The sequence below is a fragment of the Pleurodeles waltl genome, chromosome 7, assembly GCF_031143425.1.
Source record: "Pleurodeles waltl isolate 20211129_DDA chromosome 7, aPleWal1.hap1.20221129, whole genome shotgun sequence".
Taxonomy (NCBI): Eukaryota; Metazoa; Chordata; class Amphibia; order Caudata; family Salamandridae; genus Pleurodeles; species Pleurodeles waltl.
The window spans coordinates 1,358,250,537-1,358,264,868 of record NC_090446.1 but is presented as its reverse complement, the minus strand read 5'-3'; the positions used below and the strand labels follow the sequence as shown (position 1 = coordinate 1,358,264,868).

Sequence of the window (14,332 nt, the reverse complement as noted above, 5' to 3'; positions counted from 1 at the left end):
TTCCGCCGACCGCTGGTCTGGCGGTCTGTTGTGGCTGTCGGATTTTCGGAGGTTTGCCTTCTGCGGGTCAGAATGACCGTGGCGGGTTTCCGCGACCGCGGCGGGATTATGGAGGATTTCTGACCGGCGGTAGGTGCCTTTTACCGCCGAGGTCAGAATGACCACCAAAGTCTGTTAACCTGGAATTGTGCCATAATGGTGTGCTTCTCCAACCTTGGTGTAATGAGGAGAAATACATTTATTTCTCCTCGTTATTTCAAACTTTGTATACATCCTGCATTCAGCAGCACACATACATAAAATGCCTTTCAGGATTGGTTTTGGGCAGAAAGTGTTCCTTCCTGCACCAAAACAATCCTGCTTGTAACACAGACACCCTAGCACTATGGCGCAAGGCTTCCTGTGTTGGTGCTAGGCAGCCAAATGTGTGCCAGCACTAGGAGACAGAATAACTATGCAATACCTTGGTAGATATGGCACATTTCCGCGCTCTCCCTTTCATGCAGTGCAGCAAGTTGTTTTGCAGTGTTGTGTGGAATCTTGGTAAATCTGTTCTTTAGTGCTTCGATGTTTGCATACAATCAGGCCTGGCATATATTTATTATATGGAAAAGCCCTGCCACACATGACAGAAAACGTGCTTCCAGTTCCCTCTCAACATATGGTTGCTGATGAGGGTGAGAGTGAGAACAGGTAAAACTGCTGATCTCTTCTAGATTCATAGAGCTCTCATATTAGAGAGAATGGCAGAAGAATGAATTTGGATGATATACTAGGTCCAACTCTGTCGGAATTTTGGTAATTCTAATAGCAAAGGTGGCTCATGTTGGCATGGAGGTGAAGACTTTAGGGTTGTAATTGAGAGATTTTTTAAGGTACTTGACAATTGCTGTGCAATCGTCAACTAGACCCACAAGGTCATATTGGAAGCCCTTGTCTGTGATTCAGATGTGGTGTGACAAAAAAACAACTACTCTCTAGTGTCACATATCTGTTTTCAAGAGAGCTATAGAAGTTATATATTGACTGTTTGCATATTCTGTTCTTTGCATATCTGAAGTTTGAATTCTATCAAGGCAAGATTCGTCTTTCATTCTTCAAAAACTGATATGCTGAGCACTATTAAATTGGACTGTAATATTGTTAGGCTGGAGAAATTTACCAGTGCTAGATCACCCAAAACCTTTGAAAAGTTTCTGGTAGGTCTTATTAACTTTAACCATAGAAAGGGTAGCAAGATGGCCCATTGAACCGGGGTCTGTAGGACAAAGCTGTCCATACAGAGGGCCTGATTTAGAGTCCAGCAGATGGGGGTTACTCTGTGACAAATGTGACAGATACCCACTGGTTGCATTACTTTTCCATTACATCCTATGGAAATTGTAATATGGCAGATGAAATATTCCACACATTTGGGACAGAGTAACCCGTCAGGCCCAGAGAGACAGAAAAATAGGGATTATAAAAATAGAGGAAAATGGGGAAAACAAATGAGCCGAGTACGTATGGGAAAGAAAAAGGAGGGGGGGGGAGAAAGGTAAGAGAAAGTGGAAGAAACAAAAGGAAGAGTAGAAGAAAGTGAAAGAAAGAGAAAGAAAAGGGACATAAAAGAAAAGTAGAGATGAAAAAATTAAATGGTTGTTAATGAAAGGAAGAAAGAAATGAGAATAAAAAAAAACATAAAAACATAAGTAAAAAGGAAGAAAGAAATGGGTGAGGCAAGAAAAAAGAAAGCAGCATACTAGAAAGCCTAAGGAGGAAAAAGGAGAAAATATTGTAAGTGAAAGTAAGAAAACAGAAAAAGAAAATGAAAATGAAAAGGATGAAAAAATGAAGACTGAAAAAAGAGCAAAAATGAAGCAAGAGTAGGACAAGAGGTAAAGAATGAGAAGAAAGAAGAAAAATGAAAATGAATATAAAAAATCAATAAAATAGGCTAGATAAAGAAGATGAGGAAACATTGAATGGAATAATGAAAGAATGAGTGTGAAGAAAAGAATGGGTGAGAAGTAAGTGAGTGAAAAACAACAAAGAAATAAAAGTGAGCTCAAAGAGGGAGGGAAGCAAGGGCAGAATTCAAATTATGATTGAAAAAAATAGAATGCAGATGCCTGGTGACAGGAAGAAAGAGAGAAAATAAAGTAATAATTTCAAAAGAGAGGGAAATAAGGAATGAATGTCAAAACATGAAGCAAACTAAGAGCATTAAAAGGAATGAGAATGAATTAATATGCAGAAAAAGAAAACGACAACAGAAGAAAAAAGAAAGCACAAGAAAATGAAAGTAAGAAAGGAAAATATCAAGAAAAAGAAAGCTAGAAGAAGATGCAAAGATGAAGCTGGTGAATTAAATTAAAGTGGAAATGGAAGCAAAGTACAAGTAAGAGATTATGAGAAAAAGAAACTGAAGGTAGAAAAACTAATGGAGGGAAAACGAAAAATAGCATGGCAACAATGAGAAAAAGAAAGAAAACAAATGGCAAGAACAAGCGAAACAAAGAAACAGAAAAAAACAAAAGAGAAAGAAAGGAACAAATGAAACAAGAAAAGAAACAAACATAGAAATAGAAGAGTAAGTATAATAGAAGGCGAGCGGATTGCTAAAATGCAGTGAGAGAGTTAATGGAAATAGGAGAACGTTGAGAAATAAAAGAGAATAAAAATAAAAGAGAATGTCTGAGTTGTGAGAATGGAAAGGGGACGTAATTGAGCAATTCTAACAAGAGAAAGCTAGAAATATTGTAATAAAGAGATACCAGCTTTGTCAAAGTCAACAGGTTGCAGCAGTGAAACCTATGCTCTTTTTAGGTTCCACACCAGCGAATGACCACGATCTGTGGAGGCCATATTGAAACTGGATTTGTTCAAATATGGCAAAAACATTTAAAAATCACCGTTGTGAACACTTGTGTATCTACCGCGTTGTCTTTTAATGTATTTGTAATAATTTAATAAATCCACTTCAAAGATAGCTGTAGTGGATGTGCATTAATCTGAGGCCGCCTTCTTTGAACAGTTTTGTTGAAGAAATACAAATTATAAACCTATTCCTTGTGACCCGCCACATATATGTGTTCATCACACTCATGGGTGGCCATCTTGAAATGGTAAAAAAAAACATGTTTTAAGATGGACACCTGCAGATATTTCGACAGATGCCAAAAAGTAAAAAAATAAAAATGAAGTGAGAGTAGGGGCAGGGGCACCAAGGTAGAAGCGTGGAGGAGCAACTTGGTGTCAGATACTTTAAAAAAAGGAGCAGGATGGGAGGGGTGGTAGGAGCAATCCATCAGACAAGCTGTGGGAAAACAACACAAAGAGCAAGGAAGTGGAGCAAGTGAAGAAGGAAGCAGCACATGAAGAGAGGACAAGGAAACACGTATTTCCATATTAAAGTTAAAAAAAAGTATTTTACTGAATGCAAGCAAGGTCAGCAATAGAAGAATGCAAATCAACAAAGCAAAACACTGTGAGACTGAAATAATCCTGGTCTGCACTAACAAATGAGTGGAGAAGATCGTCATTAAATCAAGAGGGGACAGCTGAGACAGACAGCAAAGCCATCTAGTCATGAGCAAAGGGGCTGAACCAAAGTTCACTCTGTAGATATTGAAAATAATACGTCTGGCCAGCAGGCAACTAAGACTGTCATAGCCAGGACCTAAAAAGGATGGAAAGTGCAACAAGATAAGAAATAGAGAGTAAATAATGTAAGAAGAAATAAAGAACTAAATAGAGAGAAGGCAGAAAAATAAAGAGTGAGAAGAAAGAATGGGAAAGGAAAAATAAAGAATGAAGAAGAGTTGAGACGAAAGAAAGAAAAGGTAAATATTGGAACAAAAATATAACAATAAGAACAAACTGAATGGAAGAAAGAGTAAAGAAAGAAAAAATGAAAGCAAAAGGGACCAGGAAATTAACAGAAGATGGAGAAAGAATTATAGCTGAAGAAAGGCAGATGAAAAATAATAGAAAGAAGAAGGGGATAAAAAAATAAGGCAAAAGAAAGAATAACATGGAAGAAAGGAAAGATAATGCAATAATAATGCCAAATAAGGTAACAAAGACAAGAAAGAAGATAGAAAGAAGAGGATGGAAATAAGAGAGAAACAGGAGAAAAAGACAACAGCAATGAAAGGAAAAAGTAATGGAAGTAAAAAAGAAAAAAAGAAAGAGAAGGCCTACATAACAGAAATTGGAGTAGAAAATCAAAATATGTAAGTGTGAACATAAAGGTGGTCAAGGGAGCGGTAAGGCTTGATTGAGGCATGATGCAAGGCAAACACGTGATAGAGAATGGAGATGGACTAGCAGGAGTATGATGAAACATTCAATAACATAAAAAAAGAAAGACTGAGAAAGGACAGCATTGAGGAGTGCAGAAAAGGAAGATGAGAAAAGGGGCAGAAACTGTATTTTAGGGAGATAGGCAGGATAGAGGTAAGTATGGGGATTTTGGCAAGAGAAAAGAAAAATGGAGTCAGAATAAATTGAGAAACAGGGCTTATTGAAGGAGAGAGAGAGAGAGAGAGAGAAAGATGAAAATGAGAGATAAGATGGGAGAGTGGGTTGCCAGTGACACTCTTAAAGACAGAAGTGCACTATGGTGCCCTAGAGCAATGTAGTGCAGTTGAAGTACTGCAGGCATTCCATGAATTATGATGGACCTTGCTTTTTAGACTTGGGCATTTTTAGCATTATGTTGGCCCTGGTATAGGATGGCCCTCAATGGCATATTGTGAGCACCGTAGCCCTCATGGGCCTCCATAATGAGATCACAATATCTCTGCTGGGAGAATGTCCCCTTGAGATACATTGGATTACAAGTTAAAGTCCTTGGAAGGATAAAAACCCTTCTGGACCCAAAATTACCAGGTCCTTTTGCACACGTTTTCTCTGATTCTGAGACGTTTGCACTGATATTTACCACCTGCTCTAGTAGATAACAATTTGCTGCCAGGAAAGCTGTGGACTCAAGGTGTGGGGTGTCCTTAGTGGGGAAGTTATTGGGGGTTGGAGAAGCTGTTGGCTTACTGGGATGAACATTGCCTGCCCTCCACATGGTACCAGCGGTCTCTGGCTGGGGATGGGCTGTGACTCTCTCCTTTTTTTAGGTAATAATCAGCACTCAATAAAACTAGCTCAGTGTTTCTGTGACTGGAAATTACTGGTTTGGAAACAACAGAACCTTCTTAGTTACCTAGAGTTACATTCCCCCAGTAGGCAACTTGTAATGGAGGCCATGGTGGCCATACCTTCTATAGTCATGGTCCTGGGATAATGTGGTAATGCCTGTCTTATTGATGCATACACGCGTCTACTGAATGATGCAGTGCCAGTAGTGTCATGACAAGTAATATGCGCTCAAATTGCCCTTTTTCTTTTTCTTTTTGCCAATGTTGTACAGCATCAGCAGAAAGCATTGGCATAAGCAATCGGTAATAATAGTGAAACCTACTAGCTTTGTCAGTGCTTGATAAAATACTGTTTGGTCTAAGCTTGGGTATACTAAGGGGTATGTTGGGATAGCAAGCATCTCTTGCAGTATCCGTGTTGGTGGGGCTGGTATTTCAGACCACTATGAAAGCCTGATGGGCAATCTCTCCCATTAGGGAAGAGTTGTGATGAAGAAGAGTAAGAACACACAATTTGGAAATTACCAGTAATTTAGTTAGAAATTAACTAAAATAGTTTGTAGTGGGATTATAGCTAAAATGTATTGTATTTTAGTAGTTCAAAAAATTACTCAACCTGAATAGAACACATGCATGAATTAGCAAATTATCAGAATAAAGGCAGCCTTTTGCCGATTGGTTCCAGTTCATGAAATCTGCAATTTTGCAAATAAGTTTTCTTTCAGCTGCATGGTAATGGGCATTATGAGTATCTGCAGAATATCATGCAGAAATGAGGTTTACTGCGCAGAGTCCCACATGGTTTTCCCCAATATTTGCCCAAATTAATTCAGTTTGTTGCAGCAGGTAAAATCTGTGGGTGAAATACCACATTATTGTGATGTTTCGGCCAGTGCTTTATATGTAAATAAAAACGTGCCGGTGCCAAAGCTCTCCTCTGAAACATGCGGCTGTTGCAGTTAAATATGCGAGCACAGAATACTGAGGCAGAATAATCCTAAAGCCATCTCAGGCCTCTTTAATCCATTTACAGCCTCTCCCGCCCCGTCAGCTCACTCTTGCAGCTTTCTGCTTACTGCCTTTGTGACCCTTTTTCGTTTTTCTCTTCCTCTGTCTTTCCCAATTGTGTCTTTTGCTCGCAGTAAATGCTTTAGGCAGAAAAATAAGTGCCAGCCCTCAAAATTAAGTGCCAGTGCCCCACACCGGAAACCACTGGTGAAAATTAAGCACTGGTTCCCGTTAAATTCACAGAACCGTATTCACAAACCTAAACTACACTTACTATTCTTTTGGTATTCACAAACTACAAGTTTAAACCCTTGGGTGGCGGAGATGAGGTGGTTATGTCCTCGGCTGTGGTGCTCGGGCGCCACAAACGTAACCACCTCATCCTGCACCGGCCATCTCCCATGGGCAGGTATGGAAGGGGAATCACTTCCCCTCCTAACCCCATCCACCCCTGCTCTTCCCCAGTGACGTTTGTTGACGGAAGCGCACGATTGCGCGCTGTCCTCATCAGAGGCCGCCCCCATCACGTTGGAAGCTCAGCTTCCAGTGCGATCAGAAGAGAAATTAAAGCATTTCTCTTCTGGTCGGAGGTGGGGGCAGGCAGAAAGGCATCACAGGAAAGGAAAGGCCTTTTCTTTCATTTGATGTCTTTCTGAGCATTTCTGCAGTCCGACCGTGAAGCAATCGGGCTGCAGAAATGACCACTAGGCACCAGAGATGTTTATTTTTTTATGTTTACAATGAAGGGGAGCAACCCCTTTGGCAAGGGTTGCTCCCCAGGGGGCATTTTTGAATCAGGCCTTTCCTGGCCCCCGCGGGGGCAGATCGTCCTATTTTAATTAGGCCAATCTGCCCCCCAAGTGGGCGCAGAAGCTACTAGACACCAGGGATCATTTTTAAAATTATTTTTTACACGTAGGGAGCAACCCCTTAGGCAAGGGCCGCTTCCCTGGGGGGCAAATTGTTTTTATGCCATTTCTGACCCCCTTGGGGGCAGATCGGCCTTTTGTTTTGGGCCAATCTGCCCCTAAGGGGGGGCAGAAACCACTAGACACCAGGGATTTTTTTTTCAGGTCAATTTCACGCAAGGGGAGCAACACCTTAGGCAAGCGTTGCTCCCCTGGGGGGCAAATTTATTTTAGGCCATGTCTGCCCCCAATGGGGCAGAAACCACTTAGGCACCAGGGAAAGGAGTGTGCGTGTGTTTTGTTTGGGGGGGCAGCCCCTTGGGCAAGGGTCTCTCCCCATGGGGGCACATTACTGTTGGCCATTTCTGTCCCCCCTTGCGGGTATATCTGGCTATTACCAGATACCAGGAGATTTTTCAAAAAAAGAGGGTGGGGGTATGGACATAGCCCCACCCCAAATAAATGGGGACAAAGTTGTTCTGCCCACCAGTGGGCAGATGGGGCAATTACCCCCAATCTACCCCCCAGGGGGAAGGAAGCCTACTAGATGCCTGGGAATTTAAAAACAAAAATAGTGGGGTGGTGGCTACCAACTAGTATGGACATAGTTATGCCCCTGCCCCAACTGAAGGGGGTAACTGTCTTTCAGCTCTCCCCCGAACACCATTGGCAAACAAGAGGACATCTGATTATTTTGGGTTTTGGTTTTACATTTGGGCCATGAGAGCTTGTCAAACTCTCAAAATCGTCCCACTTGGAATGGTGAGGGCTGCACTTTTTGGTCTTGGGACGCTGCCATGTAGAAAAATCTACGAGACCTAGACAAATCTGAAGCTAAACATCAGGGTGAGTCCAGGGTGGTGTGCTTCACATGCACCCCGCAAATTTGCTTGAAATCACACATTTTCCCCACATTTTTGTGATGGATCCTTCCGGAATCTGCAGGAATCCACAAAATTTCTACCACCAAGCATTGTCACATCTATACCAATAAAGGTTCTGTCCCACTTGTCAGCCTAAAAACTATTTTTTTCAAACTGTCCCTTTAGACCCGCTTTGGCTCCCCTCAATTTTGACATGTTTTTGGCTCTTCCCTGTCACATGCACTTGGCCCACCTACACAAGTAAGGGATCATTTTTATCAGGAGTCTGAGGGGAACGATGGGTGGTAGGAAATTTGTGCTGGTGCGATGATCCCAAACAGGAATGTGTGAAAATTGTATTTTGTTTGCTAAATTAGAGGTTTGCTGAGGCTTCTGGTTAAGAAAACACTGGGGGATCCACGCAAGTCACACCTCCCTGGACTCCCTCAGGTATCTCGTTTTCAGAAATGTCTGGGTTTGCTAGGTTTCCATGGATAGCAGCTGAGCCGAGGACCAAAAACACAGGTGCCCCCCGCAAAAACCGGTAGTTTTGTACTTGATTATTTTGATGTGTCCACGTAGTGTTTTGGGGCATTTCCTGTCGCGGGCACTAGGCCTACCCACACAAGTGAGGTACCATTTTTATCTAGAGATTTGGGGGAATGCTTGGTAGAAGGACGTTTGTGGCTCCCCTCAGATTGCAGAACTTTGCAGCACCGAAATGTGAGGAAAAAGTGTTTTTTTTGCCAACTTTTGAGGTTTGCTAAGGATTCTGGGTGACAGAATCTGGAGAGAGCGCCCCAAGTTACCCCATCCTGTGTTCCCCTTGGTGACTAGTTTTCAGAAATATAAAGGTTTGCTAGGTTTTTGTAGATGCAGGATGAGCTAGAGGCCAAAATCCACAGCTAGGCACTTTGCAAAAAACAGGACAGTTTTCTTTGGGAAGATTTGACGCATCCATGTTGTGTTTTGGGACATTTCCTGTCGTGGGCACTAGGCCTACGCACACAAGTGAGGTACCATTTTTATTGAGAGACTTGGGAGAATGCTGAGTGGAAGGAAATGTGTGGCTCTTCTCTGATTCCAGAACTTTCTATCACCGAAATGTGAGGGAAAAGTGTTTTTTTGCCAAATTTTGAGGATTACAAAGGATTCCGGGTAACAGAACCTGGTGAGAGCCCCACAAGTCACACCATCCTGGATTCCCCTAGGTGTCTAGTATTCAGAAATGTCCAGGTTTGCTAGGTTTTTGTATGTGCCGGTTGAGCTAGAGGCCAAAATCCACAGCTAGGCACTTTGCAAAAGAACAGGTCAGTTTTCTTTGGGAAAATGTGATGTGTCCATGTTGTGTTTTGGGGCATTTCCTGTCGCGGGCACTAGGCCTACCCCCACAAGTGAGGTACCATTTTTATCGGGAGACTTGGGGGAATGTTGGGTGGAAGGAAATTTGTGGGTCCTCTCAGATTCCAGAACTTTCTATCACTGAAATGTGAGGAAAAAGGGTTTTCTGCCAAATCTAGAGGTTGCAAAGGATTCTGGGTAACAGAACCTGACGAGAGCCCCACAGGTCACCCCATCCTGGATTATCCACTGTACTTCACGCCAGGGCATGAGTGTGAAATTTTTTTTTTTTTTTTACCATTTCCATTGCATAGATCCTTGTTTAACACTAAAGATGGTTGAGCAAAGCTTATATTTTCCATAAATGAGTTTGGCTATAATTCTGGGTGGCCAGGTCAACCTGCATCACAATTCTCACACATGAAATAAAAGATTTCGGGTCAAATCTGGAATTAAAGGCCATTCTGAGTCAGGTACGCATTGTTTTCTCCTTCACGATGGCGTTGAGTATAGGAGAGCTCTGCGAAATGTAAACAAGCTGAGAAAACCTCTGCAGACATGGGAACGTGGAATCATGATGCAAAGAAGCAGGTAGCATGCCTTGCACTCTGCGGCTCATGTCTGATGATCTGGAATCTACATGTGAATTGTCTTGTGATGCATAGCAAAGAGCTTTGCATGGACAGGAGAGGAGGAATATAAGGAAACCCCACAGTCTCCACAAACCTTGTGAGTATAACAAAATTAAACACTCCTAGTTATCCAAGATCATTCATAGCAACACAAGTCCCAGGCTCTGGCTAGGAGCAAGCACTAGCATTGGGTTCACTGGCTGCACTTACAGAAAATAATCAGTGATGCTAAGGTAGAGCCTTGATTGTGAAGGCTTTCCAAAGAATGTACCTGAATCAGACCTCAAACTCATCTCTGACCATAACAAATGTAGATGACATTCAAAGCATACCCCCTCCTGGGAGCCTTGAAAAAGTACGCACTCTGATGTAAAGTAGATGGACAGCAGGGCTCCTCTCCTACATTTCAGCACTCCAGCAGTGCTTTGAGTTTGCTCACTAAATATATCAGCTCTATGGAAAGGTGATAGTAGCATAATACGATAGCCCGTGTTCCAATCTTTGTGGCATTTTAATAAGAATTATTATAAATACTGAAGGACTGGACACACATGCAATACCTTTACATCAGCAGACAATTACATGATGTAGATGATGCTGCTAATCATTTAGGAACTTATTTAACAGAACATTTTACTGCTGCAATCAAGGTCTTGATAAAGTATTTACCTTCCAGCACAAATAATTTCTTCCACTGAAAAGATTTCCTTGAAGTATTGTAAAAAGCTCTTTGCGCTGCTCCACTCTACTTTGCATCAAGAGGATGGCCCATGGGTGGTAATGGGGCTTCCCAAAGCCATCACCCATGGTTTTTAAGCCAGATCTGCAAAGATTGGTAGGCCTGGCTTGGTGTCAAAGTACAATGCTTTCCAGGGGCAAGCACAACACTGGGGAAATGTTTAATTTGTTAATAAGCATTTTGCTCAATTCATGGGTTCTGCAATGTACAGCACACATCCAATCTTTAAAATGTTTAGAGTTAGCCAGAGTACACAACCTCTGCTAGACACTGCATACATATCTTTGCACTATGGTGTAATGGTGTGTGCGTGGCCTTAGGCAGCCTCTTTGATTGCCAGAGGAAGAGAGCAACATCCACATATATTAATAGATGTGTATCTGGTGGCGTCCTCTCCCCCCCCCCCCCGCACACAACCAGCTCAATGCAGCCCTGCAACTTTGGTAACTGTGCCGCTTTGAACTATTTTTGGTAAATCTTCTCCTTAGTTCTAATGAAATAGTTTGAAGTGGTCCACTTCTCCTTTCTATGGGAAGCACCCAACGTGTACTAAAACCTCATGATTACTGGGAGCTCCTTCGAAGGAAAGGAGTATGTCACAAAAACAGCATATGCCATCTTTATATGGTTCTAAGCAAGTTGGCTCAGTGACTGAAACACTAGCCGCTGACTTGTTATTTTCTGGTCACGAGTCACCAGCTCAGGGCTGCTTTGTGAGCCGGCTTGGACTTAACCAGGCGTTTCAGCTCAGTATTATGAGGCAAGTAGTAATAATGCATTGGTTTCTGTGGACAAACAAGGTGAAACATGGAAGGATGTGTCCCAGGAGAAGGCCTGCAATCACAGAACGACGAGTAAATCTACATGTGATTACCCACTCGATAGTGTACAACAAGAGATTAATTTGTAATCCCTCTGTAAAACCGCACCTTAAAGCTATCAATAACACCACTATCAGTCCATGGGCTATAAACCGAGCACACGTACATTGGATATTAGTAGCACCTGTTATTTACTGTCCATAAAAACGAAACGGCAGACTTATAGAATGAGTGTTATATAAAAGATCATCATAATATTTCATCTTTTTTCAAGAGACCCATTATTGCAACAATAACACTGAAAGCAAATGAGATCGCTTTAAAAACTTCAGTCAGGGATAGCGGAAGTAGCAGGTGCCGCCATGGTCCCACCGATTACAGTAGGTGTGAGAGGGGAAGAAAGTAAAGAAGGCGTGCTGGATACTTACAGCTAAAGAAGACGCAGGTGATGAACGCGGGCGCCATGTTGAACTGTTTGTGTTGTCGCTGTCACAGGCATCCCTCAGGAACCATTGAACCACCTCTCAAGCCACAGTAAAAAGCTGAGGAGGAAACTGTGGGCTCGAGAACAGTAATTTCTCAACACTAATGACTCACTTCCCACTCTAAAGACACCGCCCCTCCCCCTTCCCAGAAACTTTCACAACAATCTCGCATGCGTCTTTGTAGCACTGTCACCGCTCAGCATCAAGTGAACATTAAGAGGAAGGAAGACAGGTTCAGTGTGACTGACTTTCGTGCTTGACACAGGACAAGGATACTACATTCTCAAAATGTTTATTTCCAAATCCATGAGCGTTTTAAGCGAGAACTTAGAAAGTAGAACATAAACATGTTCCTAGGACTGTGAGTTGTAGGACCAACACCAAGAAGTATAGAATTGTTCAGGCTTTGGCTACAATTTCCTTTGCCTACTTTCCTTTCCTCTTGCTTGAAGAAAAAAAGGGAAAGAAACAATGAAGGCAAGAAGAGAAAGAAAAAAGGAAAGAAAGCGAGACAGGGAGGAAATTGAAAGGAAAGAAAATAAGAAAGAAGAGAGGAAACAAGAAGGAAACAAATCATTTTCATGCTCTGCTGACATTATCAAACATCCCCTTTTTTGCCTGGGCCTGAGGCATGTCCACTCTTTTTTCTTCACTGGTTCATGGATTAATTAATTCCTTTTATACAAGTGAGGGTGGGAACTGAGTCAGAGCTCTCTGGAGAATGTCAGCACAGCTTTAGTTTACCTGCAACAGCACTAGCAACAGAAATGTAATCATTCAGTTCACGGGTCCATCATTGTCAGATCGTAGCTCAGCGGTCTACATTATTAAGGTTTTCCTTCCAAAAGTCAATATTTACTTCAACAGAGAGTACCCACATTACAAATAATGGAGCCGTCCCCTGCTTTGGATAGTGTCATAAAAAAACGCCCCATCCCCAACACAAAGCTGAGATTGAGAACCAAGCACCCCCTAAAAGAAGGCTTGTTCTTAAGGGGTGGGCTGTGGAAGAGAGAATCTAATGACCAAAGATTACTAGGAAGTAGTCAGAATAAATTCTTTATCTGCTTTCTCCTACTAGTCATTGATTCACAGCTACTCAAGGCAGTTGTCTTCACTTGATTATGCTGATAAAAAAAACTTGTTACTAAAGAATATTCCTGCAAATTTAATTCAGGGCACTTCAGCTGGATAAAAACACACATGAAATGAATGCAGCCCAGAAACAGTTGAACCAGGACCTTAGCCCAAAGCTCTCTCCCCCCTTCCGATGCAAGCAGAGGAGTGTAGAAGTTTGAGGAGTAGGGAGGCTGAGGTGACCATCAACCTCCTACAGAAATGTAGCTCTGTTTATTATGGATATGCCACTGCCAGGTGGCCCACTTCACATTCTCTAAAACGTTGATGACTACGATCAGCCTATGGTACATGAAATAAGGCCCGGAAATGCAGCATGATAGAAGAGCAAGAATCCAACCCTGGATCAATAAAGAAAACTGACCAATCCAGGTATAGAATCACCACAACAGGGTCAGCATCCACCTACAGTTAACTTATATTGTGGCCTTAATGAGATTATCCACTATGCCATGTTATTCTTGGCTCACCTTGCGATGTAGAGACAATCCTACAGCAGATAAATACTATTAGAAATAAGGTCTCTAGTTGGCAAAGGTATACACCCAGTCCAAGTGTGGACCACACTAGTCAGAGTAAGATAGATACACACTAAAAGAAAACCTGTGTAAAGTATTTGTGCAACACACACACACAGTAACACTATGAAAACACCACAAAAGACTCCATGCTGGTTTAGAAAAACAGACAATAGTTTTGTAAATAAATTAACACCAAAACGACAAAAATCTCATACGGATGTTTAAAGATTAAAAAGAGTTCTAGTGCTTAGAAGCAATAAGTGCCAATAGGGGTTATCTGGTCGCCTTGGACCCGAACAAAGTCAAGAGTTCAGGCCGCCCGGGATGAAGCGCAGGCTGGCTACAGGATCTGCGCAGGGCCCGCAGAACAAAGTACCTTAATCCTGGTCACAGTCACAAGATGCGCCGGTTTTTCCATGCAGAGCTAGTACTGGAGCGTAAACATCATTAATAAACGTGTGCTACTAAAATGAAATGAAATAACATGTTTAAAATGTGTAATGCTGAAAAGTGTGTTTTAGAAAAACACGTGCTTTAGAAAACATGAGCACTCTGGTAGCAGCCATAAATCTAGTTGGACATACTAATAAAATAACTGTCTAATAAATTATATTTATTGTGTGCATCATTAAATGTATTAAAGATTCATCGTTTGAAAATTATGAAATGTTTAACTCGTGCTAACGTGCTGACGTTGTGAAATGTTTTTCTAAGCATCCCGTGACATGTTCTTTGCTCGCAT

At 41.9% G+C, this 14,332-nt stretch overlaps 1 protein-coding gene across 6 annotated transcripts in view; it reads right to left on the bottom strand.

The window, feature by feature from the left end:
- LOC138246308 (leukocyte immunoglobulin-like receptor subfamily B member 4A) overlaps nt 1-12,017 on the bottom strand; it is a 489,529-nt gene extending 477,512 nt beyond the window's left edge. For 5 of the 6 annotated variants that reach the window (XM_069200789.1, XM_069200791.1, XM_069200790.1 and 2 more), the window contains exon 1: nt 11,876-11,996. In XM_069200789.1, the coding sequence (XP_069056890.1) occupies nt 11,876-11,912 (37 nt within the window). In that variant the 5' untranslated portion in view covers nt 11,913-11,996. Of the gene's footprint in view, nt 1-11,875 lie in introns of all 6 variants that reach the window. The other variant, XM_069200794.1, reaches the window with a different exon arrangement.
- Nucleotides 12,018-14,332: the final 2,315 nt, after the last annotated feature.